This window comes from Mercenaria mercenaria, chromosome 2, assembly GCF_021730395.1.
Source record: "Mercenaria mercenaria strain notata chromosome 2, MADL_Memer_1, whole genome shotgun sequence".
NCBI lineage: Eukaryota > Metazoa > Mollusca > Bivalvia > Venerida > Veneridae > Mercenaria > Mercenaria mercenaria.
In genome coordinates, this window is record NC_069362.1 from 34040148 (window position 1) to 34065695 (window position 25548).

At 35.6% G+C, this 25548-nt stretch overlaps 3 protein-coding genes and 1 long non-coding RNA gene across 6 annotated transcripts in view; 3 read left to right on the forward strand and 1 right to left on the reverse strand.

Annotated features, from left to right (window-relative positions):
- LOC123563677 (uncharacterized) overlaps positions 1-2652 on the reverse strand; it is a 28537-nt gene extending 25885 nt beyond the window's left edge. For 2 of the 3 annotated variants that reach the window (XM_053534655.1, XM_045356616.2), the window contains exon 1: positions 2495-2652. In XM_053534655.1, the coding sequence (XP_053390630.1) occupies positions 2495-2579 (85 nt within the window). In that variant the 5' untranslated portion in view covers positions 2580-2652. The remainder of the gene's footprint in view (positions 1-2494) is intronic. The other variant, XM_045356617.2, reaches the window with a different exon arrangement.
- Positions 2653-3948: 1296 nt separating this feature from the next.
- Positions 3949-8871, forward strand: LOC123522845 (uncharacterized). The gene is made up of 9 exons (XM_053525172.1): positions 3949-4057; positions 4630-4712; positions 5075-5261; positions 5348-5394; positions 5841-6005; positions 6263-6724; positions 7074-7225; positions 7440-7699; positions 8244-8871. The coding sequence occupies exons 1-9, from the start codon at positions 3949-3951 to the stop codon at positions 8447-8449; spliced, it is 1671 nt and encodes a 556-aa protein (XP_053381147.1). The 3' UTR covers positions 8450-8871.
- A 482-nt stretch (positions 8872-9353) lies between these two features.
- LOC123563678 (uncharacterized) overlaps positions 9354-25548 on the forward strand; it is a 39459-nt gene continuing 23264 nt past the window's right edge. Inside the window, exons 1-3 of the mRNA XM_053534640.1 lie at positions 9354-9517; positions 24261-24355; positions 24895-25004. Of these exons, the coding sequence (XP_053390615.1) occupies positions 9358-9517; positions 24261-24355; positions 24895-25004 (365 nt within the window). The 5' untranslated portion in view covers positions 9354-9357. The remainder of the gene's footprint in view (positions 9518-24260; positions 24356-24894; positions 25005-25548) is intronic.
- Positions 10245-12115, forward strand: LOC128553513 (uncharacterized). Its single transcript, XR_008369360.1, has 3 exons — positions 10245-10326; positions 10918-11105; positions 11722-12115. It is a non-coding gene; the product is annotated as an uncharacterized LOC128553513 (long non-coding RNA).

Genomic DNA, 25548 nt, shown 5'->3' on the forward strand with positions numbered 1-25548 from the left:
TTGCGTGTGAATATTAATCAAGACAGTTGTTCTATGTGACATTTCGTTTTAAACACATTTTAAGTATTTGATCAAAGTAAAAAGCGCTATTTTTCGATGCATAAAATGCGCTAAATATCACATCGACGTGACGTCAGCACAATATCTTGGTGATGATTTAAGTATTGCTAGTCATATTAGATAGAATCTGCGATAAACAACGGTTGACACGCGGAACGGTAACAGCGCATTATATCAATTATGACGTCAAATTGCCGCATGACGTCCAGTAAATTACCACTGGGATAAATGAAGCCCAGCATACTTTGTATCGAAATATTTCAGTGAACATGCAAGAATGAAAACAAGCAGGGTCTTCTTGTGCTTTATTGCTGGTTTCACCCACACTGATCCAGTCACTAAGGCAAACATCCTTAATAAGCAATTTGAATCAGTTTTCTCCCCACCTAAGCCCCTAAGCCTTAAACATTTGTGCTCCAAACTGTTAACATCCCCTTCCTCCCTAATGGACCAAATAAATGTAACTCCAGAGGGTGTTGACAAACTCCTTCTTGGCCTATCCCCACATAAAGCGTCAGGGCCAGATGAATTATCCCCCCGTGTTCTCAAGGAACTTCATCAAGAAATTGCCCCCGTCCTTTGCCACATCTTCAATTTATCCCTAAATACAGGCATTGTCCCTCATGACTGGAAAAAGGCAACAGTTGCACCAGTCTTTAAAAAAGGTCTCAAATCAAAACCCAGCAACTATCGACCAATTTCTCTAACCTGTATTGCGTCCAAACTCCTTGAGCACATCGTGGTTTCAAATCTTATGTCCTTCTAATAAAAAAAATAAAAAATTTCTTTGACAAACACAATATTATCAGCCAGTTCCAGCATGGTTTCAGGTCGGGTCATAGTTGCGAAACTCAGCTTATTAATTTCACCCAGGAACTTTATAGTTATTTAGAACAAGGCCAACAAACTGACGTCATCGTAATGGATTTTTCTAAGGCATTTGACAAAGTCGACCATTTGAGGCTAATTTACAAGTTACAATCCCTAGGTGTTAGTCCCCAAATAACTAATTGGGTCAAATCCTTCCTCTCTAATCGTACTCAGAAGGTCGCAGTTGAAGGTCACCTGTCCAGCGAACTTCCGGTCCTGTCTGGAGTTCCACAAGGGTCTGTCCTTGGGCCTTGCCTTTTCCTTGTATACATTAACGACCTGCCTGACTCAGTCAAATGTAAAACCCGTATGTTTGCAGATGACACCATCGTATACCTCACTGTCAAATCAAATAATGATAGCATAGCCCTTCAAGAAGATCTCCATAAATTAAAAACATGGGAAAGAGTCTGGCAAATGGAATTTAACCCCGACAAATTAAAGTCCACCTCATCAGCTAAATACCTAGGAATAACTATCTCCAATGATTTGAACTGGTCACAACACATTGAAAACATAACTTCTAAGGCAACCTCTTCCCTTCGATTTATTCAGAGAAATGTCAAGACAGATAACATAAAGGTCAAAGAAGCTGCATACACCACCTATGTCCGCCCACAGTTAGAATACTGTTCAACTGTGTGGCATCCCTGGCAGAAAACCCTCACCCATAAACTTGAACGAGTCCAAAGGTCAGCAGCTAGGTACGTTATGAATGATTACAACTATACAAGCAGTGTAACTGAAATGTTGAAATCCTTAGAATGGAAAACTCTCCAGTACCGTAGATTAAACTGTTCATTACTTTTGTTTTACAAAGTAAGGACCCAGACCGTTGCTATTGACCAAGGTTACTTGACCCCCATTAGAAATCTTAACTACTTGATCCCTTATTCCAGCACTCAATACTTTGCTAACTCTTATTTCCCTAGAACCATCCGTCTCTGGAACTCCCTCCCCACATCAGTTAAAGCTAGCCCCAGCCTCAGTATCTTTACAGAGAGGCTGGCGGTGGTCACTATGTAATTCTTTCATTCTGTCCTATTTTAACTGTAGCATACTGTCCTTTTATCTTTTACTTTTAATACTGTAATATACTAAATTTCTTTAACAACTGTTTCTCTGACAGCGCCGACCAGTCATAATCGGAAATCGATTGTTGGTTGTACCGATGTAGATGTAGATGTAGATCGTCTAATTTACCACAGCTCATATTTCAGATTCTTATATATTTAACCACTCAGACTAACGCCCTCAGTTCCTGTGCATCTAAATTCTGAGCCGTGGTAAATTAGATAACAAATCACTCGAAGACCTTGATTTTTTTTCAAATACAGTCCAAAGTTATAATTTCAATAAACCACTTAAATACAAGAAATAAAATCTAATTAATTTTGTCAGAAACTTTGTATAACACGGTTTGAGGGAGCCAGTTTTGTTAGAACACAGATGTACCCTTACTGCATAACGGCCTAATAGAGGTGTATTTTTGCAGGACTAGAAGCCAGTATAATCAACCTCTCATTTACCCAAATAAAATGAAAATTGAAATAAGTTAATTTACCTAATAATGCTTGGGACATAGTTCTTGCTAATCCATGTGAAAGATCGTATATGTACACTTTCACAGCATAATTATCCAATGCCATGCTTGCTCAATTTTTAGGCGAACGCCGTCTAAATTCGTTTTCGTTTCCTATGCCACGTGACTTCAGTTTGCAAATCAAACTACTTGATAACGCATTATAGATAATTTATCAAAATGGAAGATTTATGTAACACTCTGCCTGATTGGATGAGAGTGTCAATTTCTTTCACTCTGTTGATTGTGCTACGCTGAGTGAAAGGTATCAAGTCAACTCGTCCTCTAGTCAACTCGTCCTCCAGTCAACTCGTCCCCGATTTGGTCATTTCGTCCCCCAAAATAGGTCATTTCGTCCCCCTCATCATAAAATTTGGTCAACTCGTCCCCGATTCGGTCATTTCGTCCCCCAAAATTGGTCATTTCGTCCCCCTCATCCTAAAATTTGGTCAACTCGTCCCCCTTTTGGTAATTTTGTCCCCCTTAATATTTTAAGCATTTTTGCATTTTTATGATATTTTTACTTTGAAAACTTGTATTTAAAATCATCGGGAGTTTTGAAGGAGTTATATTGGAAATAGTTAACTTTAAATAATTAGGTTTGATAAAATAATAAAAGTGAAATGTAGACAAAGCGTTTATCCTAAACGACGCTGTTCACAGTTTTAAAGCTTACTTTGGCTCGGTATATTTAGCAAGAATATTAATATATCTCAAAATGATAAGTAAGTTTAATAAATATGATAAAAACCTGTTCAAATACCAACATCTGTCAAATTAAAGAAAGAGCTGAATACGGTCTGCGTATCACATGAATAAGGGTGTGATAAGAGTCTTTTATGTAGAGAAGTGCTTTTTAAAAGATTTTCCTTGTTACAATTGTCGTCTGTGTATGAAAAGGTTTCTTGCTTTTGTGACTAATTCAGATTGCATATTGAAATGAGTACTTGTTTGCTTTGATATATTTGTTATAAATTATTTAACTGATTTATTATATGAATATTTTTCTTTAGTATGGTATGCAAATATTGAACTCAGTTGAAATCTGTTTATTACATGCTATTTTCCATTAAAATGCATAACTTTGATAATTAAATCAAAATAAATGATCATTTTTATATGGGTACATTTTGACTTCTGTCACATTTCTGGGTACATTTTGACTTTCAGTAGTGGGTACATTTTGACTTTTTGTGGGTACATTTTGACTTTTTATTTTTGGGTACATTTTGGTTTGGGTACGTTTTGACCATAATTACTAACTAATAAAACACTAAGCATATAATTTCTTTTGTTATTTCTAATTAAAGCATTATTTTTTGTGCCTTTTTTATATTTTTTTTTCCACATTTTCACAGTTTGATTGCAATTTTAATAAGTAATGTTTTAATCCAGTATATAAGACTGCCCTGTTTCTTTCCTTTTCACTTGTAATCATGAGTTCAAACGTGCTTTGTTTACACTGCTCGCGTCTTGTTGCAAATCATCATCAAGCAATTGATTGTGATTCTTGCGGAGGATGGCAACATCGTGCTTGTAACACTGGTAAGTTTTTTGTTTTTTTGTTTGTTTTTTTTTTGGGGTTTTTTTTTGGGTTTTTTTAATGAGCTTAGAAAGAACTTGTAATATCACAAAATTCTATCATTTTTCTACGAGGTACAGCAATCTGTGATGACTTTGAGCTTGTTTTTAACTACTTATTGCGTTTTTTTCAATTTACAACACAACTAAAACATTTTGTTTTTAATATACGTATATTCATTGAAATTCAATGATCCATGATTTTTTTTATAACACAACATATCTCGAATAAATCAACATTTTAATCAAACTTTTGAACCAGAAAAAAAATAATAATACTGATATATTCCGTTGAGAAAACAAGTGTTGTTGTTAAATCATATATCCAGTAAGTAATTTCATTAGATTTATACCAATTCTTAAAATAAAATGCCATATTTCTTTTGATACATTCGTCAATTTAAAATTAATTCATATTTTTTAACGTTTGGGTACATTAGCCTCATTTGTTGTTTTGGGTTTAACGCCGTTGTTCACTCTGAGTACAGGACATCATTATTTATTGTATTAGAAGGACTTTACATTTAACATTTTAGGTATATCCAGGTACATGTATGCCAAGATGCGCCGTGGCGAAGTGACAAGAGATTTCATTTGTGAAAAATGCGCGCACAATCAGGTAATTTTTTAATGATTAATTTATTCATATGTTGTTTCCTGATAATTATAATTATTGCGTGTAAAACATTCAGGAATAAATAAGCAAGTATAGGACATAGTGTAAAACTTTGTCCAGACTGACTTGCAATATACAAGGTACATTTGTTTCATATAATAACAATTTAATGGTATAACATGCAAAAATGGGGAAGTTAATGAAACCATACAAACATTATTTTTAATTTAAACAGGGCTAACTCATGTATTTTAGCCTTATGCATTCCCAATTAAAAAGTCTGAAAATGAGAAATCTTCCTTAACATACTGAGTTTATCATTGGTAATATTATTATGCTTTTTGTTAATTAATGTTTTGTTGCAGACACCCATGGACACATCTGATACCAGTGTTGGTGACATGCTCCTACAAATACCGCCTATGGAAGATTCTACTCAGTCCTTAGATGGCCTAACAGCCGATACACACTCTATGAGAACAGAGCCTGAGACTGAAGATGACTCGTTTAATGTGACGGCTCCCTTCACCAGACCACAGGAGTTAGAAGAAAGTGCTTTGGCAGAGCCTAATCCAACTTCGTCCTTCGTTGAGGAAGCTGAAACAACATATGAGGTCGTTGATGGTGGTTCTTCAAAGGGAAGAGTGTCCTCCTTGAAAGTACAGGTTTTAGCTACACACAAAAGGTGAGTTTGTGCTTAAATAAAATTGTAAAGCAACATTATAAGTTGCTTAAAAAGTTACATTTCTGACTGAGGTACTGAATGGGGATTGATTATTCTTGACTCTACTGGTTTTGGGGAAATAATAATGTTTAATTAATTTATTCAATGACAAAGAAGAAGTTTAAGAAAAGTAAATAAATAAACAGATAGAAAGATAGACAGAGAAATAAAGACAGATAAATAAATAAATATTTAATAAATAAGTAAGTATATAAATATAAGGTAGTTCTGCAGTTACAATGTAGAATTTGATTAAACTCTGATTTTTCAAAACTTCAGAATAAACCTAGAAAATTCAGCAAATAAAAATGATATTGTCAATTGCTTGATTTTTTGCCATCGCTTTCGGTATATCAGATGTGCAGAACAACCTTAACAGACAAAATTTTATTTTCTTATCTTTCCAGAGACAGAGGGGTAATATTGTGTATTGGTGGTGTTCACAACGTACCAAGACCAGGAGATGTCCGGCTACGGTGATTCAACGTGATGACAACTTCCGAGGAGGCTTACACAGACACGACCATCCAGCTGACCTTGGTCTCCGACATAAGACTCTTCTTACCAAAAAGGTAATTGTTAAATAAATGCAACGTGTTTGAAAAACAGAACTTTGATTCCAGCTGATCTTAAAAATTGGAAAGCTAAGATAAAATTCCTAGTAGATCTATAACTTTGTTTTACTCTCTGCAGAACAACCATTATATTTTTGCGTTTAGGTGAAAATAGATTCCAGCTGATCTTAAAAATAGGAAAGCTACGATAAAATTCCTATGTTGACTTTGTTTTACTCTCTGCAGCACAACCATTATATTTTTTTTGTGTTTAGGTGAAAACAGATGCCAAGCAGCAACCGTTCGTGTCAGCAAAGGCAGTTGTTGAGGATGCCTACAAGGATCTTCGTGCCGAAGATTTCAACCTTCCAGATGAGGGTCTTCTTGTTAGACGAGCAAACCGCCATCGCCAGAAGACAAGACCTCCAGAGCCACGTAGAGAAGACTTCCAGCTGGTAGAGGAAGCCCTTCCAGATGGATATCTTTGCTGTGATTTGACTGTAGATGGAGCCAGGCACATCATTTTCGCAACCAACACACAACTGGATGTCCTCCAAAAGGCCAAGCGATGGTATGTGGATGGTACGTTCAAGGTGCTGAGGAGCAGGGACACTTTTGAACAGCTTTACAGTATCCACGCCTTCCTGAAGAATGATGAGGGGGAAACAAAACAAGTTCCATTGGTATTCATCTTCATGAGTCGTAAGAGGAAGAAGGATTATAAGAAGGTGTTTAAGGTAATACTAAAAAGATATTTGAAAATCTGAATATTATTTCATAGCATTAAGTTTAATAGCAAAAATCTGAAAAATAACACTTGATACTAGTGTGTGTATAAACTGTCATGTGCTTTAGCTTTAAAACATAACATTAAATTGTATATTAAGCTGCACAAACACTGTCTATATATGTTAATCTATAAAGCTATATTGTTTAATAGTATAAAAAGTGGGAAAGTTGGAACAAACAATCAACACACTGTCAGGATGGTTTTTGCTGAAAGATACTCTACATTTTAAGTTAAAATCAGAAAATAAACTATTAAATTGAAATGTGTGCAATGGATGTTTATTTTCTAAATTTCAGAAAGTGAAAGCTCTGACTACACCAAACAAAGTTGAGGGCTTTGTGCTGGATTTTGAGGCAGCAGCGTGGTCGGCTATCAGACGTGTATTTCCAGATGTGAAGATCTCAGGGTGTGCTTTCCACTGGTCACGGGCAGTCTGGAGAAAGTTCAGGTACACCATTTTTACCATTTTCATCAAAATTTCAGGCTACTTTCTTATTGAGATTTTTTTCCCAGTCTAAAGTTGAATGTTATATAATGAATCAGTATAATTATGTCAACACAACAAAGGTGAACAATACAAGTGAGGCAATATCTATTTTACAGTCATAATCTGATGGATGCGTAGAAAATGAATCATATTACATTTTAGTGTAAACCCATGTTTTTGCATTTCAGAATCTAGGTTTGACTGGAGCCTACATGCAAGATGAGGGTACTCACTGGTTCATTAGGAAGATACTCGCCCTACCACTTATACCAGCTGAACATGCTGCACCAGCCTTCGAGCACATTCAACGAAAGGGAACACCACCTCTACAGCCTCTTCTCGAGTATGTACAATCAACCTGGTTCAATGGATTCTGGTCACCAGAAGAATGGTCTGTCTATGGACAGTCCATTCGCACCAACAATGACTGCGAAGGTATGTAAATAGACTTTGTTGCATCACAGTCATAATATTGAAAAACTGATAAATAAATGAAACTAAATGGAACATATATTTCAGTTGATTAGAAATACTTTGCTTATTATATTGTTATAGAGTGCTTAATCTATGAATGATTAATTCAGTCTGTAATAATAATTCATAATAGATTTGATGTCACTATGAAGTAGGGGTGTAACCATACCCTAGTCTCACAATACAATGCATATCGTGACACAGATGCAACAATACGATACGTACCGCGATACAAAATGAGCATGCATGTGACAAAATAAAGAAAAAACAAGTTCATACACTTGGATAGTACATAAAATTTTGTTTTCAACTTAAAGAAACTGTTATAAATGATACATTTGTTTAGTTACTGCCTGACATTGATTTTATTAAATGTTTTTACTTTTCACTTACTATATTTATTATATGATAAATTAGTTGATTGTTTTTAAGATTTATTTGAATGTAAAGTTAACATAAATAATGAGTAATCATGATTTTTTTATAACTTTTTTTATAATTGTAGGATGGCACCGCAGATTGAACTACATTACCAATGGACCACCTCCCTTCTACATCCTAGTTGAAAAACTACATGAAGAGTCACAGCGCCTAAGTCTGCAGATGAAGCTAGTGTCAGAAAGTAAGCTGAAAAAAGCTCAGAGGAAACAAGTGAGGTCTATGCAGACAAGATTTTTAATATGTGGGAGCAATATGAATCAGACTCCTTGACAACATCTAAACTCTTAAAGAAACTTTCACGTGTTTATGCACCAGTGTTTGAATAATTCAGATGATTAGACATTTCATGGATCAGTGTTTGAATAGTTCAAATTATTAGACATTTCATGGATCAGACTTAGAAATAGTGCATCTCTAATATTATTTATTTTGTAAATATGTATAAAATGTTTGAATAGTGAATAGTTTGATAAGACAATTATGGAGCAACTAGTGTTTAGTTTCAGCGATGAAATAGTGCAACCAGTACCTGCAGCTCTAATCATGCTAATATTATTTATTTTGTATTTTGTGTATATGTGTATAAGTTATTAAGAGTTTTTACAGATATATATATAGGATTCTGATAAGATAGCTGCAGATGCATATATATAAAACAAAATTAGGGTGAAAAATAAAGTATTTAAAACAGACTTGTGTTACTGATTTTTAACAATAGTAAATAAAGTAGGAAATTTACAAACTCGGACATTAAAGAAAGTCACTTTGATAATTAAATTAGGTGTCAATCACTCCATTGACAGTCTAATAAAGACAGGAGTAAAAAATTTCACAACAGGTGTGAAACAACTGTGCTGTAGGTGCGAAAAGTAATCAATTATTGTGCTAATCTAGTTTTATTAGATCTACTTCTCTAACATTCAATCTACAACTTACATATATTTAAAATATTACATATAATACATAGCTGAATTTATGGGTATTTAAATACTAAATGCCAAAGTAATTGGGTACATTTTGACTTTTTTGGGTACATTTTGACTTAGCCAAGTGGGTACATTTTGACTTTTTTGGGTACATTTTGACTTTACCATGTGGGTACATTTTGGTTTGGGTACGTTTTGACCTGCACCCGAACGTTCTGGGACAATAGTGATTATCACAAGCATGTAAATTACATGTTTATTTCGACACCGGTGGAACGTAAACATTGGAAAAAAGAGTACCTGGTAATTTATTTTCTCAAAGCAAGAATGGCATCGGATACATATGATGTGAAAGTGTACATATACGATCTTTCACGAGGATTAGCAAGAACTATGTCCCAAGCCTTTCTAGGTAAATTAACTTATTTTATCTTTATTTGTCATTCGTTTTCACGACAGTGATTGTGCAGATTGCTTTCAGAATTGACAGTCATTAAGCAAACGTTACATAATTTATGTTAGAGATAAACACATTAATAGTTTCAAAAAAAGCTGTATTCTTTACACAAATGTAATCTTTTGCTTTTTAAGATTTATGTGAAAATTTCACCATTCAATTCGACTGTAACTAGCTATTTCAATGACATTGTATGAATCAAAGCCCTGAGAGGACTGTAGGGAAGGAATGTGTCACTTTATGTACCAGACACTTTATGTACCACTTTGGACACCTTATGTACCACATATATGATATATAGTGGATGATCATTTTTGTTCTGATTTGATGAAAATGTTATATTTTATGTTACTTGAAATGTTTTTTTTACTAAATTTAAATGTTAATTGTCCAGGCCCTTCCCCAGCCGCATAAGGCGCCGCGCTACCGCGGCGCTTAAAACACAAAATACAGCTTCCCGCAGCGCTTAATTATCCCGCGCGGTGCCTCAATTATTAGCGCAGCGTCTTAAATCAGTAAGCGATTTCATCCCTGTGAGATACCTCAGGTAAATATCGATCGGGGAAGTTTATGAATACACAGTGTAGCTAGCTGTTTACCGTGTACTGATAAGGGTTTAAAGACGACACGTGTTGATGAAAGTCTGTGTTTTCACAAGTTTGCGGTTAATTGGAGCAGTCCTGAGTGATTGGATTATAATTAGTTAAAGATTATAATTAGTCTCTGCAACGAAATGGGATAACAGTTGGTGACGGAGTGCATGGGTAAGTTAATTGTTATCGAGTAATAATTAGCAGAGAAAGGTAACTGTATTAAAATGACCAGTGATTCTTTGACTGAAGTTTGAAATCATAGTTCCAGATGAACTGAAGCAAACTTTTTCGAGGATGTTTAATTAAAATTGTTTAAGATGCTATTAATTTCTAAATATTAAACTTTATCTACTATGATATTTTTTGTTTCACTTTGCTTTTGTATCTCTCAAAGTAAACGTGCAAAGACCAAATGATACAAGTTTCAGTGGAAACACAAAATTTAGGGCAGGTTACCTAACCATCGTTCCTGGGAAAGACCAGTTCCAAATAAGCAACTGCCTACTTTCTCACGTAAAGAACTGGGCTAGTCGATAAAAGGGATGAATGAATTCTCTTCTGCTGTATTTCAAGGAAGTCAATATTTCTATGCTAAATAAACATTGATTTATTTATTTTAACTGACTATATTTACAGCATCATGTATGGTCCAAAGAATTTTAGAAGAAAAAAAACAACAAGAAACTTATCAACTACAAAGAAGTTATGATTCATTTTGTCAAGTCATTGAAACATGTCATTGTAACTTATGTTTCATTTCAGGCTCTTTCGTCACTCTTCTCCCTTGAAGAAGACCGGGCAGTTATTGAATGGGCACAGGCGAAAGCCACCCTTACCACAGATGAACACTTTGCGCACCATGGAGTGGATTGTTGGTAATCTGTCCGAGTCTCACCCAAACCTGAGCAAAGTCGCTACAGTGGGACTGCTTCTACCAACCTCCACAGCTGGTGTGTATACATGTTCTTTCTGAAACTTGCTGCTTGCAGTAAAATACAGTAGTTAAACTTGAAATACAGAACCTGCTTCTGTGTGTAAAAAAAGCTGCAGTGGTGTTGTTAACACCCACAAATATTTAACAGAAATACTGTTGCAATTCATTGTGCAGAAGAACACAAGATAAATGTCAAATCTTAGGAACTTTTACAATATAAATCCATCCTTGGTTATCCTTGCTCTGGGAAAACAGGGCACTAGATAACTTTTGGGGACAGGTACCCATACCCTCACTGAGGGGAATTATTTGACATTTTAAGACGAAAAGGGGAAGTTAAAGCCATGTATATGTAACTACTTTTCACACTTATTAGTACTGTTTTCAATCATTTCTAACTGATATGACTATATTGAAACAGTAATTTTCCTTTGAGGCACTATTTAATATTAAAAGAAAGAGTTAATATCTATTTGTGTTAAACAACCTATCATCAGCCTGACAGGGGAATTTTCTTCTAAGAAAGGGGAAAAAATATTATTTTAGGAGGGGAATGGTACCCATATTCAGCCCCAAAAATGGCCAAACGAGTGCCCTGGAAAATAACAAATACTTTTTTTTTGTACTTTCAGATTGTGAGAGAGGTTTCAGCAGTTGAATGTGTAAAGACCACCCACCATTCACCGGTGAGCATGAAAGTGCTTAATGCCTTACTCATGGTGTCCATGCAGGGACAAAAATTGAATGACTTTAATTTCAGTGGTGCAGTAAAGGAATGGCACAGAGCCAAAGACAGACACTTAACGGTATATGAAAACAAAAATGCCTATGTGTTGTTAGTGTTAGTACAAAAGAAGTGGAAGGACATATGTGTTGTTTGAAAATACATATAAAAGAAGTGGACATCTGTTTAGTGTATATGATATATTGATGGTTATATGATTATGTAAAAATGTAGAAGTAATGAAATACATGTTGTTGTGTTTTTTTTTGCATATGGTATACTTAAAAAAGCACCATTTGGGTTCGATTTAAAAAAAAACAAAAACGAACACTCGAGGGGAAACCCCTCCCGCACCCACCCCTTATCCCGCCACGCAAACTTTACCCCAGCGCCTTAAAAAATTTCTGGGGAAGGGCCTGTTGTCATAATTAATAAGGTAAAATTATATGCACATTATTACTAAGAAATGTTAACAACATTCTATGGACTTAAGCTGATAAAATCAAAGTTGTTTTCACAGGTAATTATCACATATTGACAGTGCTACACAATGAGATACAATTACTATATAATATATAGGTGGTACACTAAGTGTCAAAGTGGTACATAAAGTGTCTGGTACATAAAGTGACTTGTACATAAGGTGTTGCACCCGTAGGGAAGCATAGCAGAACCGGTAAAAGGTAAAGGTAATTTTTATTTACCGTCGCTTGGTGAAACAATTAACATAAGCTCTATAGAGCTTTTCTGCGACCCTACTAGTACTAATGATAAACCCGGACAGATGATAAAGTCGACCACCTTGGAAATATTCGATTGCAATCGGTTATTTATAAAGTTGAACACACCATCTAATAGTTTCCACTTATAATGCCAACTGATGTAAACAAAAACAAAATTGGTAAATATTCTGTATAAATAAATGACTTACATAAATTTGTATAAAAAATATGTATCCAAAATTCCTGGGGAAGAGGGTGTTTTTTGCGCATGCTCACTGTCGAAACATGAAGGCCTGACATTTGGTAACTTTTCATTACTTGATCAGGAATGACTGTTGCAGCTTTTTGGGGAAAGTTTCAATATAATAATACCAAGAAAATTTTGTAAATGACAAAGTGTTCGAATTTATCATCAGTCAACGTTCATACAGTCCCCTTTTTACATACCCCTTTCAGGGCCTCACTTCATGTGAGTTTGTTTACTAAATGTAAATTTGAATCATGTAAAGTTTTCAGCAAAGGTTAAGCTTTATTTTGATACCGACCGTTGCTTACAATTTGCAGAAATAAAAAAGTTACAGGTAAAAAACCTCATTTTCTGTTCGGGTTTATCACAGGGGAAAATATTAACTTTTTTCACCCAGGGGCCACCTGGTCCCCTAACTTTTAAAAACTAGGGCCCCAGACCAAAAGTTAGGGGCCCAGTTAATACGTTCAGGTATCTGTAGTTAAATATTGCATTTCAGGTTGCTCTCAAACAAACCGGGTACATGTATGTTCAGTGAATTATCAACATTTATAGGGGATTAATTGATATAAGCTAATGCTTGTTTTATGTAATTGTACAATTGTATTTCATGGAAATTAAATTAAAACCTTTCAAGGCTCAACAGGTTAAAATAAACATATTCAAAATCCATTCAACATGTGACAGTGTGACAATTATCTGTATTTTGCAACCAGGGCCTGTTTTCTTCCCATTTTTTGTTAAAGTTCCTGGACCTTTTGGGTTTTTTTCATAATCTTGATAATACTTTCGCTTTTCGGTCGCCGTTTGTACTTGCTTTTCAGCGGGCTCAGGGATGCGGAAATCCCAATATTTTTCACTTGTCCACGGACAAGTGAGACTTAAAAATCTAACTGTCCGCAGTCAAAACTTACTTGCCCAGATTTTCAACATTTTAGCATGCAAATAATTTTTTTATCTTGGACAATAATCTACAAGAAGTTACAAAAGCAAACATAATAAAGTGTAATACTGCCGCTGTTACAAAAACAAAGCTTTTGACACTTTAGCTTGTGTTCGTCTGCGAGGCCTAAAAGACTACCCATCATGCCATGCGAAGTCACGTGAGAAAGCATGAAACTTTCTGACTGTCAGAAAACATCATACTTCCTGACTCGTACTACCAAGCACTTTGTGCTTAGACTGTTGACTTCCAATTTTGGTGGCAGACGAAGTTGTAACAACGAATTTGTCCAAAACTTTGTGATATTTGTTTATGTTTCCGGTTTCTATTCGCCGAGTTATCGTGTGCAAAAATCACGCGAGACCGTGACAGGGAACTAACCTGAATGCAGAGAAAGAGATGCTAAATTTAGACGCAGTATGGTTTTCCCAAAACTTGAGAAATCGAGAGGCCGCTCGGCTGGTGAAACATCCGTGTCGTACGTCAAATTCTTATATAAACTCCATAAACTTGAAGCACTGTTCAGCGTTTCTAAATTATTTTTTCCTTTTTCATTTCAAACCAGAAAATTTGTGCTTGTCCGCGGACAGACGGAATGTGAAAACTCACTTGTCCGCCGTCAAAAAGTCCCGAGTCGGACAAGTCGGACATAGGAATTCCACACCCCTGGGGCTTAGTAACACCATCAAGAAATCGCCACATTTTTTCCACAGTTTACTGGCTTCGCGTACATCACACATAGGGTGCCGCCATTACAAGGAAGATAACTCACATCGGCGCGGTATGTCTAAAGTTCGGCCAAGTTTTAGCTTTCCAAAAAGCTAGCAGTTCATCGGCATCTCTACACGAGTTGTGTAGATTAAGTTTGTGGCTCAGATAATAATGAAGTACATGTAACAGTAAAATACGATGGCCACTTTTGCGAACCACGTCTTCAGATATTGCGCCACATTGGGAGGAAGCACTGCGCCGCACATAGGGTTGCATGGCGTCGCAGTTTAAACGTGTCCGGTATAGACCGCTAAAACGGACTTTCTCTTGACAGACCTCCATTTTTAAATGGAGTCGACTACGTTTCAAATGATTCATACTATTGCAATCCATTTCCCAGTAGACGTAAACATATACCAGACAGGGCGACTTATTAGAGACCTTTCAGTTCCCAAGAGAACTGTGAAAAAACGAAAAGATGCAAAAAAACCCACAAAATTATGGAAAATTTTATTTTTTTCACCCTGGTCGCCTCCTGGGCCCCTAACTTGCGATGTTTAGGCACCCAGCCGATTTTTTGGTCGCACTGGGCGACTGCTAATATTTTCCCCTGTTATCATCAGTACCAGTATATTAAGAACAGTTAAAACCAGTTATACCTCACCCCCAGCAATTTGCTGGTACCCATTTACAGCTGGGTCGACTGAGGCAATCGTGATAAAGTGCCTTGCCCAAGGACACACCGCAATGGGAGTAGCCAGGATTCGATCCAGGGGCCTTCACCTCCGTAGGAGAGCATCTTAGCTCTCTCGACCAGTGCGTCCACGTAAAAATAAAGTCAGTAAAGGTTACTCGAATCATAATCTTTGACTTGACTCTAGGTTTAATAGAGAACCAATGTCTGTATGTATGAAGTTTGATTATCAGTAAAAGCAGACTAAGGCTTTAAATGTCACTTTGAGGTTGACTTCGACACCAAAATCAATAGGGGTTGTTTATGTCTTTGCCAAGGTTCTTAGAAAATCAAACTGACTATAGACTGAAAGCAGGTTTGATAGACAATCATGGCAGGATCTTCCAAAGTGAGATGTCAATGCATAAACCAAGAGAGCAAACAGAGAAAATGCTAAAATATTTATTATCTATTTTTAGCTCACCTGAGCACACAGTGCTCAGGGTGAGGTATTGTGATCGCTCACCGTCCGGCGTCCGTTGTACGTCCGTCCATCTGTCGTCCGTCCACACTTTCCTCCTAAACCAACAGGCCAATTTTGATGAAACTTCACAGGGATGTTCCTTGGATGGTTTTCTTTAAAAAATTGTTCAAAGAATTGAATTCCATGCAGAACTCTGGTTGCCATGGCAACCAAAAAGAAAAACTTTAAAAATCTACTTCTCAAAAACCAGAAGCCCTAGAGCTTAGATATTTGGTGTGAAGCATTGCCTAGTGGACCTCTACCAATTTTGTTCAAATCATGACCCTGTGGTCAAAATTGACCCCGCCCCAGGGGTCACTTGATTTTACATAGGAAAACCTTAAAAAATCTCAAAAACCAGAAGCCCTGGAGCTTAGATATTTGACATGTAGCATTGCCTAGTGGACCTCTACTGAAGTTGTTCAAATCATGAACCCGTCCTAGGGGTCACTTGATTTTACAAAGATTTCTATAGGAAAATCTTCAAATTATTTTAAAGAATAAACCAGAAGGCCTAGAGCTTAGATATCTGACATGTAGCATTGCCTAGTGGACCTCTACAAAATTTATTCATATTATGACCCCGGGGTCAAATTGACCCCGCCCCATGGGGTTACTTGATTGTACATAGAAAAATCTTCAAAATTTTCTAAAAATAAACCAGAAGGCCTAGAGCTTAGATATTTGGCATGTAGCATTGCCTAGTGGACCTCTACAAAATTTGTTCAAATCATGACCCCCGGGGTCAAAATTGACCCCGCCCCAGGGGTCACTTGATTTTACATAGGAAAATCTTTAAAAATTTTCTAAAAATAAACCTGGTGAGAAGGCCTAAATCTTAGGTATTTGACATGTAGCATTGCCTAGTAGACTTCTACAAAATTTGTTCAAATCATGACACCCGGGGTCAAATTGACCCCGCCCCAAGGGGTTACTTGATTGTACATAGAAAACTCTTCAAAAAATTTCTAAAAATAAACCAGAAGGCCTAGAGCTTAGATATTTGACATGTAGCATTACCTAGTGGACCTCTACAAAATTTGTTCAGATCTTGACCCCCCAGGGTCAAATTGACTCAGCCCCAGGGGTTACTTGATTATACATAGGGAAAACTTCATAAATTTGCTAAAAATAAACAAGAAGGCCTAGAGCTTAGACATTGACCCCCCCCCCCCCCCCCCCGCCACGGTCAAATTGACCCAGCCCCAGGGGTTACTTGATTGTACATAGGGAAAACTTCATAAATTTGCTAAAAATAAACCAGAAGGCCTAGATTTTAGATATTTGATATGTAACATTGCCTAGTAAACTTCTACAAACTTTGTTGAAATAATGACCCCCGGGATAGAACTGGCCCCGCCCCATGGGTTACTTGATTGTACATCGGAAAATCTTCCAAAAAATTTCTAAAAATCATCAGTTTGACATTTGAAACATGTAACTCATATTTCTCAGGTGAGCGATCCAGGGTCATCATAACGGTCTTGTTAAAAATCTTACAAACATATCTGTGTAACAAATTTTTAAAAATCTTACAAAAAACAAAAACAAAGTGAAATTAAAACTTCAGTATGATGAAGGCCCAATATTTTCTCTATGTCAAGAAATCCAACTGATTCACTTAAAAGTATTTCATGCGCACCTGGTCTTGAAAATAATTTGGCCAGACTAGCATCATATCAACAAAATAACACAGGAGTGTTGGCAAGACTAGCATTATATCAGTAATGTATAAGAAAAGGGCCCTAATAGCATTTTTAATTATGAGTGACTACTGTTTTTTGCAAATACTTCATAAAATGTCTATGTCCGTAATTTTAACGATATAAAGATTGGTGCTACCGACGACTTATATTTTTAGCGGATTAAGACAGTTTTCTGTATGTCATCGCCTTGGTCACATGACAAATATTTACCGTGTAATAAAAGTAGTTCAACGTGTAAACAAAAATCAATACATTTATAAAATTTACAAGTGTATTCGATTCAAACCACATTTTTTATCTAAAGGGGGGGTCCCAGTTAGGTGTCTGCGCAAAATGTTTTTTGATTTTATTTATACTTTGTGATAATATACCTATATGTATTAAGTTTCATTAACAAGTGGTACTGTTACCAGTTTTGACTTACTTTTATAGATATTCACATTTAAAGTGGGTGGGGTAATCTGACATGTGACCAGCCAGGAACACAATTTCTGTTATTTTTTTAAAAATGGTTCTAACTTTTTACCTGAAACTTTCATGATAAAATAACTATGCAATGGACATTCACGCAACATTTGTATTTTAAATTGTACTGAATACTTTTTTCAGCACAGAGCCACAAAATGGTCTAATCAAATTTACTGATTTTCAATGGACGAACTTCACCCAAAAGCTAAAACATTTTTCATTAGTTTAGATATTAAAGTGTTATTTTCAGCAGATATTGTAATCTAAATAAACATAAAAATGACAGTATATCAGTATACTCTGATTAATACTGGAAGAGTGGTACACTCTCAAACTGGGTAAAAGTGGGTGGGGTAAATAAATATTCGAAGCAACACTACAAAAATTGTGCAGTTGTTACGAAATGGCCTCAGATTGTCTATTACTATCTTAATTGTGCCCCCCATGAGTATATAGATTTGCTCTTGTCCGTGCGTGCATGCGTCCGTGCGTCCGTCCGAAGTTCGTGACGCGCCTAGCTCAAAAATCATTTGATATAAATTGATGAAACCTTGCAAGAGTCTTTATCATGATATGAACTTACGCACATTTTATTTTCGTCTGGCTCCGCCCCCTAATTTTAGAGTTACTGCCCCTGAAATGGTAAAAAATGCACATTTTCACCTTGTGACACGCCTAGCTCAAAAAGTATTTGATATAAATTGATGAAATCTTGCATGAGTCTTTATAATGATATGAACTTGCACACCTCCTATTTTTTGTCTGGCTCTGCCCCCTATTTCTAGAGTTATGGCCCCTGAAATAGTAAAAAATGCACATTTTCACCTTGTGACACGCCTAGCTCAAAAAGTACTTGATATAGATTCACGAAATCTTACATTAGTCTTAATCATGATGTGAACTTGCGCATCTCCTATTTTTAATCTGGGTCCGCGCCCTACTTGTAGAGTTATGGCCCCTGAAATAGTCAAAAATGCACATTTTCACCTTGTGACACGCCTAGCTCAAAAAGTATTTGATATAAATTGATGAGTGTTTATGATGATATGAACTTGTGCACCTACTATTTTTAGCTCATCTGATTTTTTGAAAAAAAATGATGAGTTATTGTCATCACTTGAGCGGTTGTCGGCGTCGGCGTCGGCGTCGGCGTCTGCGTCGGCGTTGCCTGGTTAAGTTTTATGTTTAGGTCAGCTTTTCTCCTAAACTATCAAAGCTATTGCTTTGAAACTTGGAAGACTTGTTCACCATTATAAGCTGACCCTGTATAGCAAGAAACATAACTCCATCTTGCTTTTTGCAAGATTTATGGCCCCTTTTGTACTTAAAAAATATCAGATTTCTTGGTTAAGTTTTATGTTTAGGTCAACTTTTCTCCTAAACTATCAAAGCTATTGCTTTGAAACTTGGAATACTTGTTCACCATCATAAGCAGACCCTGTACATCAAGAAACATAACTCCATCTTGCTTTTTGCAAGAATTATTGCCCCTTTTGGACTTAGAAAATCAGTTTTCTTGGTTAAGTTTTATGTTTAGGTCAGCTTTTATCCTAAACTATCAAAGCTATTGCTTTGAAACTTGCAACACTTGTTCACCATCATAAGCTGACCCTGTACAGCAAGAAACATAACTCCATCCTTATTTTGCAAGATTTATGGCCCCTTTTGGACTTAGAAAATATCAGATTTCTTGGTTAAGTTTTATGTTTAGGTCAACTTTTTCTCTTAAACTATCAAAGCTATTGCTTTGAAACTTGCAACACTTGTTCACCATCATAAGCTGACCCTGTACAGCAAGCAACATAACTCCATCCTGCTTTTTGCAATAATTATTGCCCCTTTTGGACTTAGAAAATCATTTTCTTGGTTGAGTATTATGTTTAAGGCAACTTTTCTCATAAACTATCAAAGCTATTGCTTTAAAACTTGCAACAGTTTTTCACAATCATAAGTGGACACTGTACATCAAGAAACATAACTCTGTCCTGCTTTTTGCAAGAATAATGGCCCTTTTTAGACTTAGAAAATCATGGGTAGGACAATATTTCTATTATACAAAAAAAATCAGATGAGCGTCAGCACCCGCAAGGCGGTGCTCTTGTTTATCTGGGTCTGCACCTTATTTCCAGAGTTACGGCCCCTGAAATAGTAAAAAATGCACATTTTTACATAATTATGTGCCTTACTCAGAAGTAATCTCGGTGCCTTACTCAGAAGTATTTAGAGTGGTGGAACCTATGCTCACGGTATTTTGTACATATATAATCTTTTTAAGAAGCAAGAAAAAAAATTTATTTCGATTTGCCTATGCTAAAACATAAAGTTATCCTCCTTTTATCGAAACATATTGTTGATGTGCGTCATCACGTGACTTAGTCGTCTCGTGAGCTATCGACACGGCATACGTGAAAAGGTGAAAATTCGCCCTGAAGGGAACCTATGCTGGCGGTATGTAATATCGATTAAACTAAGGACGAAAAAAAAAATCAGCAGGCTAAAAATGAACAAACAAGCATATGCGAATATAAAATTTAGAACATTACTCATTTATTATGTGAAAAACAAAATAAATGGGGATAAAATTTAGTATGTGCCTCTATGTGTATATTTCCCTTTCCGAAATGGAGTCACTATTAGAACAAAGCTTAAAAACGTTTAATAATGTTGTTTAAAAACAGAATTAAAGATTCAAACAACGACAGTGATTAACTCGCTAATGTTTTCTACACTTCTTTTGTGTGTAGGAAATTTACTCCTCCCTACATCTCAGAAAGAACCATTTGGACTTTGTCAAAATACTAAGATCAACATCGATCTTTTCATGGTTCGAAAGGCACTCGTAGTGTAGCCAGGCGTCACATTCATCACATCTTGCTCTTAAATGTATCTTATATCTGAATGTAATGCATGATTTCTAAAAAACTAACTTTAGTTTAGTGATTTTGACATATTTGTGTGAGATTTGTGCGACGGATACAGATTGCGTAAAATGTATTGGCTGCTGTATACGTCACGTGAGCGGCACGCGCGGCTATCGCTACGTTTGTTGTAAAGGCATTTCACCACTGGTCGGTGTTGAACATAGCATGATGAAATATTTTTATCAGTGCTTCTGCAGAGAGCATATTTATCGAAATACCGCGAGCATAGGAATACCGCGAGCATAGGTTCCACCACTCTAAATGTAAATTCATGAAACCTTGCTTGAGTCTTTATCATAATGTGACCTTTGCACACATGGCATTCTTCTTGAAAATTTTAGCATTCATTACAGGGTTATGGCCCTTGAAATAGCCAAAATAGTGGATTTGTTTGTTTGAGATGCTCATAGCTCAAAAGGTATATGGTATAGAATAATGAATCCTTTTCATATTTTTTTTTAAGCTGTACTCCACTTCCGGACAGTTAAACGCCTTTAAAAACTCACCATTTTCAAAGAACTGTTACACATGTTCGTTTTGATGCATTTGCAATAGCGTGCGAGTGGTGAAATTTCGAATAACAAGGTGGAACACAGTTTTCAGCAATTGTTTATCTTTATTTCTTTACAAATGGCATTCATTTTCAAAGGGAGACAACTGTTCCCGATTATTTTAAGTACAAATGGCATTCATTTTCAAAGGGAAACAACTTTTTCCGATTATTTTAAGTAATCTTTGAGAAAAAGTTGTCTCCCTTTTGAAATGATGCCATTTGTAAAGAAAAAAAAGATAAACAATTGCTGAAAACTATGTTCCACCTTGTTACGTGAAATTTCACCACTCGCACGCTATTGCAAAGCATCAAAACAACATGTGTAACAGTTCTTTGAAAATGGTGAGTTTTTAAAGGCGTTTAACTGTCCGGAAGTGGAGCCCCTTTAGGCAGCCCTTTTCCGGAATTCAATGTTTATATCAGTATACTGACACTTGTTTCGTAAAGTAATATACATGTTTTACATGCTGTTCAATTTTCATGTCAAACAACTCCTTCTTTTTATGATTTGGTGTTGTTTGATTTTTGTTTCTCAAGTCCTCCATCGAAACCTTAATATTCACATTAAATTTTATTGCATATCCATAATAAATTGCATCGATCTGATTACCCTCACATCTTTCAATTCCTTGTAAGTATTGAACTACTTTCATGGCACATGTATGGAGAAAGGTAGCGCTGAATCGGTTCTTGGTCTTAGTCACATGATAAATATTTACGTCGTAAAGTAGTACAACGCGTAGGCAAAGTTCTTTATAAGTTCCCCCAAACATATTTTTCATTTACAAATCATAAGTGTTCACATTTATTGCATATGCTAAATAAATGGTATCAGTCTGTTTACTCTCAGACCCTTGAATTTCATAGAAGTACTGAACTACTTTTATAGCGCATGTATGGAGAAAGGTAGTAACGGCATTTGTAACTACAATTTCACCTATTTCGGTATACATAGTTTGGTGACTTTGGGCAGGCTACGCTTCCCAAAAATACATTTCCTGTTTTCAAAATATTACTTCATTTCTTAAGGTAATATCTTTCTAAAAATGTTAAGAAATTAATTGAATTTATTACAAAAAAAGATTCTGCTCCATACAACTGTTTCTTCTACCGTTTCTCTCTTGATGCAAGAAAAAATGTAAACAAAACTTTTAAAAGGGAGACCACTACTTCCAACAAAGGGATAAGTTTCAGAATGCATAATTAGCAATGTTTTAGTTACTTTCACTTTAGTGGTGATAGTTCATAAAAAATACAGAAAGTGAATAATTGCTTCTCCCTTAGAATTTCATAACTTCCATTGCACATGTGCAGTGAGAACTTTACGACTGGAAGTTTTAGAGTCAGATCACTTGTAAATGCGAGTTGATGATGATTTTATTTCCCTTTGTTGTTCCAGTCCTTTAGGCTTCAACGGTCAAGTTCTTTAAATTTTGCTCGGACCTCCTATCCTCTAATATAACCCTTCAGGCGTATATTGCCCGGCTTGGCGGAGCTCTTGTTTATAATATGTATGTGGCTTTCTCTCAGTATTGATGACTTTGAATTTTCAGAAAATGTGAAAAAATTATAATGATCCAATATACCTGTCTGAAATTCTGTTAGTTTTATATTCATGTAATAAGTGAAACATTTCGTTTTAATCTGCTGTTTTGATTACAAATTACATGTATACCCAGTCTGTAAATTTATAGACTGAAAAATCTTTAAATTTATAGATTGTCCACAAGGAAATCCTAGACTCGAAAGGTGTTGAAACAACCACACTCCCAGTTTTCATTGTTTCAAAGTGACAATTCCATTGGTATGGAACTTCACAAAAAATATATATTAATAGGCATTCTTGGCAAAAAAGTACTTAAGTAAAGATATACATGCCAGGGTTCTGTCGAGGCCGCGATATTGCTGGAATCTGGCGTTAAAAATTATGAATGTTGCACTAAAATTGATCTAGAAGCGTTAGTTGTTGCGTTAAAAAATTTGGGAATGAATGTGTGTGTGGTACGACCGGAATGGAATACGAATCAGTAATTTTTCTTCCGCATTTGAATAGGTGAGTTTCCCTGCAAAAACTTCACTTCGGTCCACCAGCGAACCTATACTGTGTTGGTGCGCTGTAAAACCCAAATAAATAAATAAATAAAAAACAACGAACAATTTTAAGCTACATTTCTATATTTGTAAACAAGATAAACGTTTAATCTAATGATTAATGGCTTAGTACTTCATGTGGCTTTATAAAAGCCCCATAGACCACACAAACCCCGATGCCGTTTACCGTTCTCCACCCACAGTCCCTGCAGGTGAAATTGAAAAAGTCCATTGACTGCTTAAAATTTGTCAACCATTCCACACTAATTGTCTCCAAAACTTAAGAAATACATAACAAAATCAAACCACAAAGTGTGCAAATTCGGATGAAGCCCAAAAGAAAAGTGACTCCAAATTTCAGGAGAGTTGATTTGAAGAGTACCAATGGTTGGACTACAATAAAGACTACAGTTGAAGCAATGTTTCTGATTTATTTCAATGACATATAGTCAAAATTTGTTGTCCCCAAGATTTTGAAAATGTCCCCACATTTTTCATATCAAGGAACATGTGTCCCCATCATTTTTGATCCTTGGCAGAACCCTGCATGCACATAGTTATATACCATCAAAAACATACAGATATACACCTACCACATTACATGTAAATCTTTGTAAAACTCTGAATTTTTTTTTTTCCAAAATAAACATTGTAATGTCAGAATTTTAGTGTGGCATTGTGCATTGCAGAATTTAGTTAAAACCACTAGAGACACAAAATAGAAAACATGTTTTTTTTTGCATGCAAGATCAGTATATCTTTAATTTGTGATTATCAGATTTTTTATTGCATATGTTTTTTATTGCATATGTTGTTCATTCATTGTAGATATTTTTATCACACTTTGAAACAAATATAGATCCACTATATTTTACACTTGTTATTTCAGGAAAGCAGTTAGAAGGGATATGGCATACAGGCATTGTAGTTTATGGCAAGGAGTATTTCTTTGGAGGAATGGGAGGTATAGAATGGTGTTCTCCAGTAAGTTTCTTTTTAAATACTGAAAATATTAATTTACATCCAATTGTACAACAGATATGAGATTTGTTTTATCATATTAATTTTATTATGCAAGTGAAGATGTTTATTGAATTGAAGAACTCATTCCAAATAAAGCAGTGAATTTAATACTGTAACATGTTCAGTTTTGAAGAAGCTCAGTCCTTCACTTGCAATATTTTACAAGTAGTGACCACCAATTGTTACACAAGTATCATAATATGTTTCAGGAAGTAAAACTGTAAAGTCCTTTACTGAGTACATTTTCAGTTCATGTATAAAACTGCTAATGTATACTCAGTTATAGATTGTAACACTAAAATTGAACCACGGCATTGAATGTTTACAACTGCTTTCCTCAAAGAAGTAGTTGCTTTGTTTACATGCTAGTTTTAAAGTATCATAGGTATGACAATTTTATAAGAAAAAGAAAAGAAAAAAATCACAGATCCTTTAAATTTCTAGCTGTTTTATGTACTGTTTATGTTAAAATGTAAATGTATTAGTTGGACCTTTTCTAGGGTGGAACAGTGTTAGGTCAGCCAACCACAATTCATAACCTAGGACAGACCCAGATTCCCTATGAAATGTTTATGGACTATCTACATGATTTATCCCAGACAACTTTCAGGTAAGATTAAATGAATTGTTTATGGACATCATTATATGAAAAATATTTTGAGTTTCGAGACAATTTCCAGGTAACACATTATTGGAAATGGTTAGACTTTGAGACAATGTGAAACATAAATGGAGTATAAATGACTAATACATGTACATTAAACAGAAGGAAACGTAAATGTAGTTCAGGTGAAATCGTATGAAACATTAAGGAGTTCATCCCTACAAATGTTTTAGGTGAGACTGTTGAAATTGTTCATGGAAATTCAATACCGTAACTAAGCAGACCCCCTGCCAGCTTAGACTCAAGACAAAATAAAAAAATAATGGATTTCCCAGAAAACTAACATGTAACACACATTTGAAAAATTCAAAGAAAAGAAATATGGAAGACACTTATAAACATGCATAACGACTCTAGAATGCCAGTATTGCAGACACATGAAACATGCATGGTGATCCCAGTATGGCAGACACATGAATCATGCATGGTGATCCCAGAATGCCAGTATGGCAGACACATGATGGTGATCTCAGAATGCCAGTATTGCAGA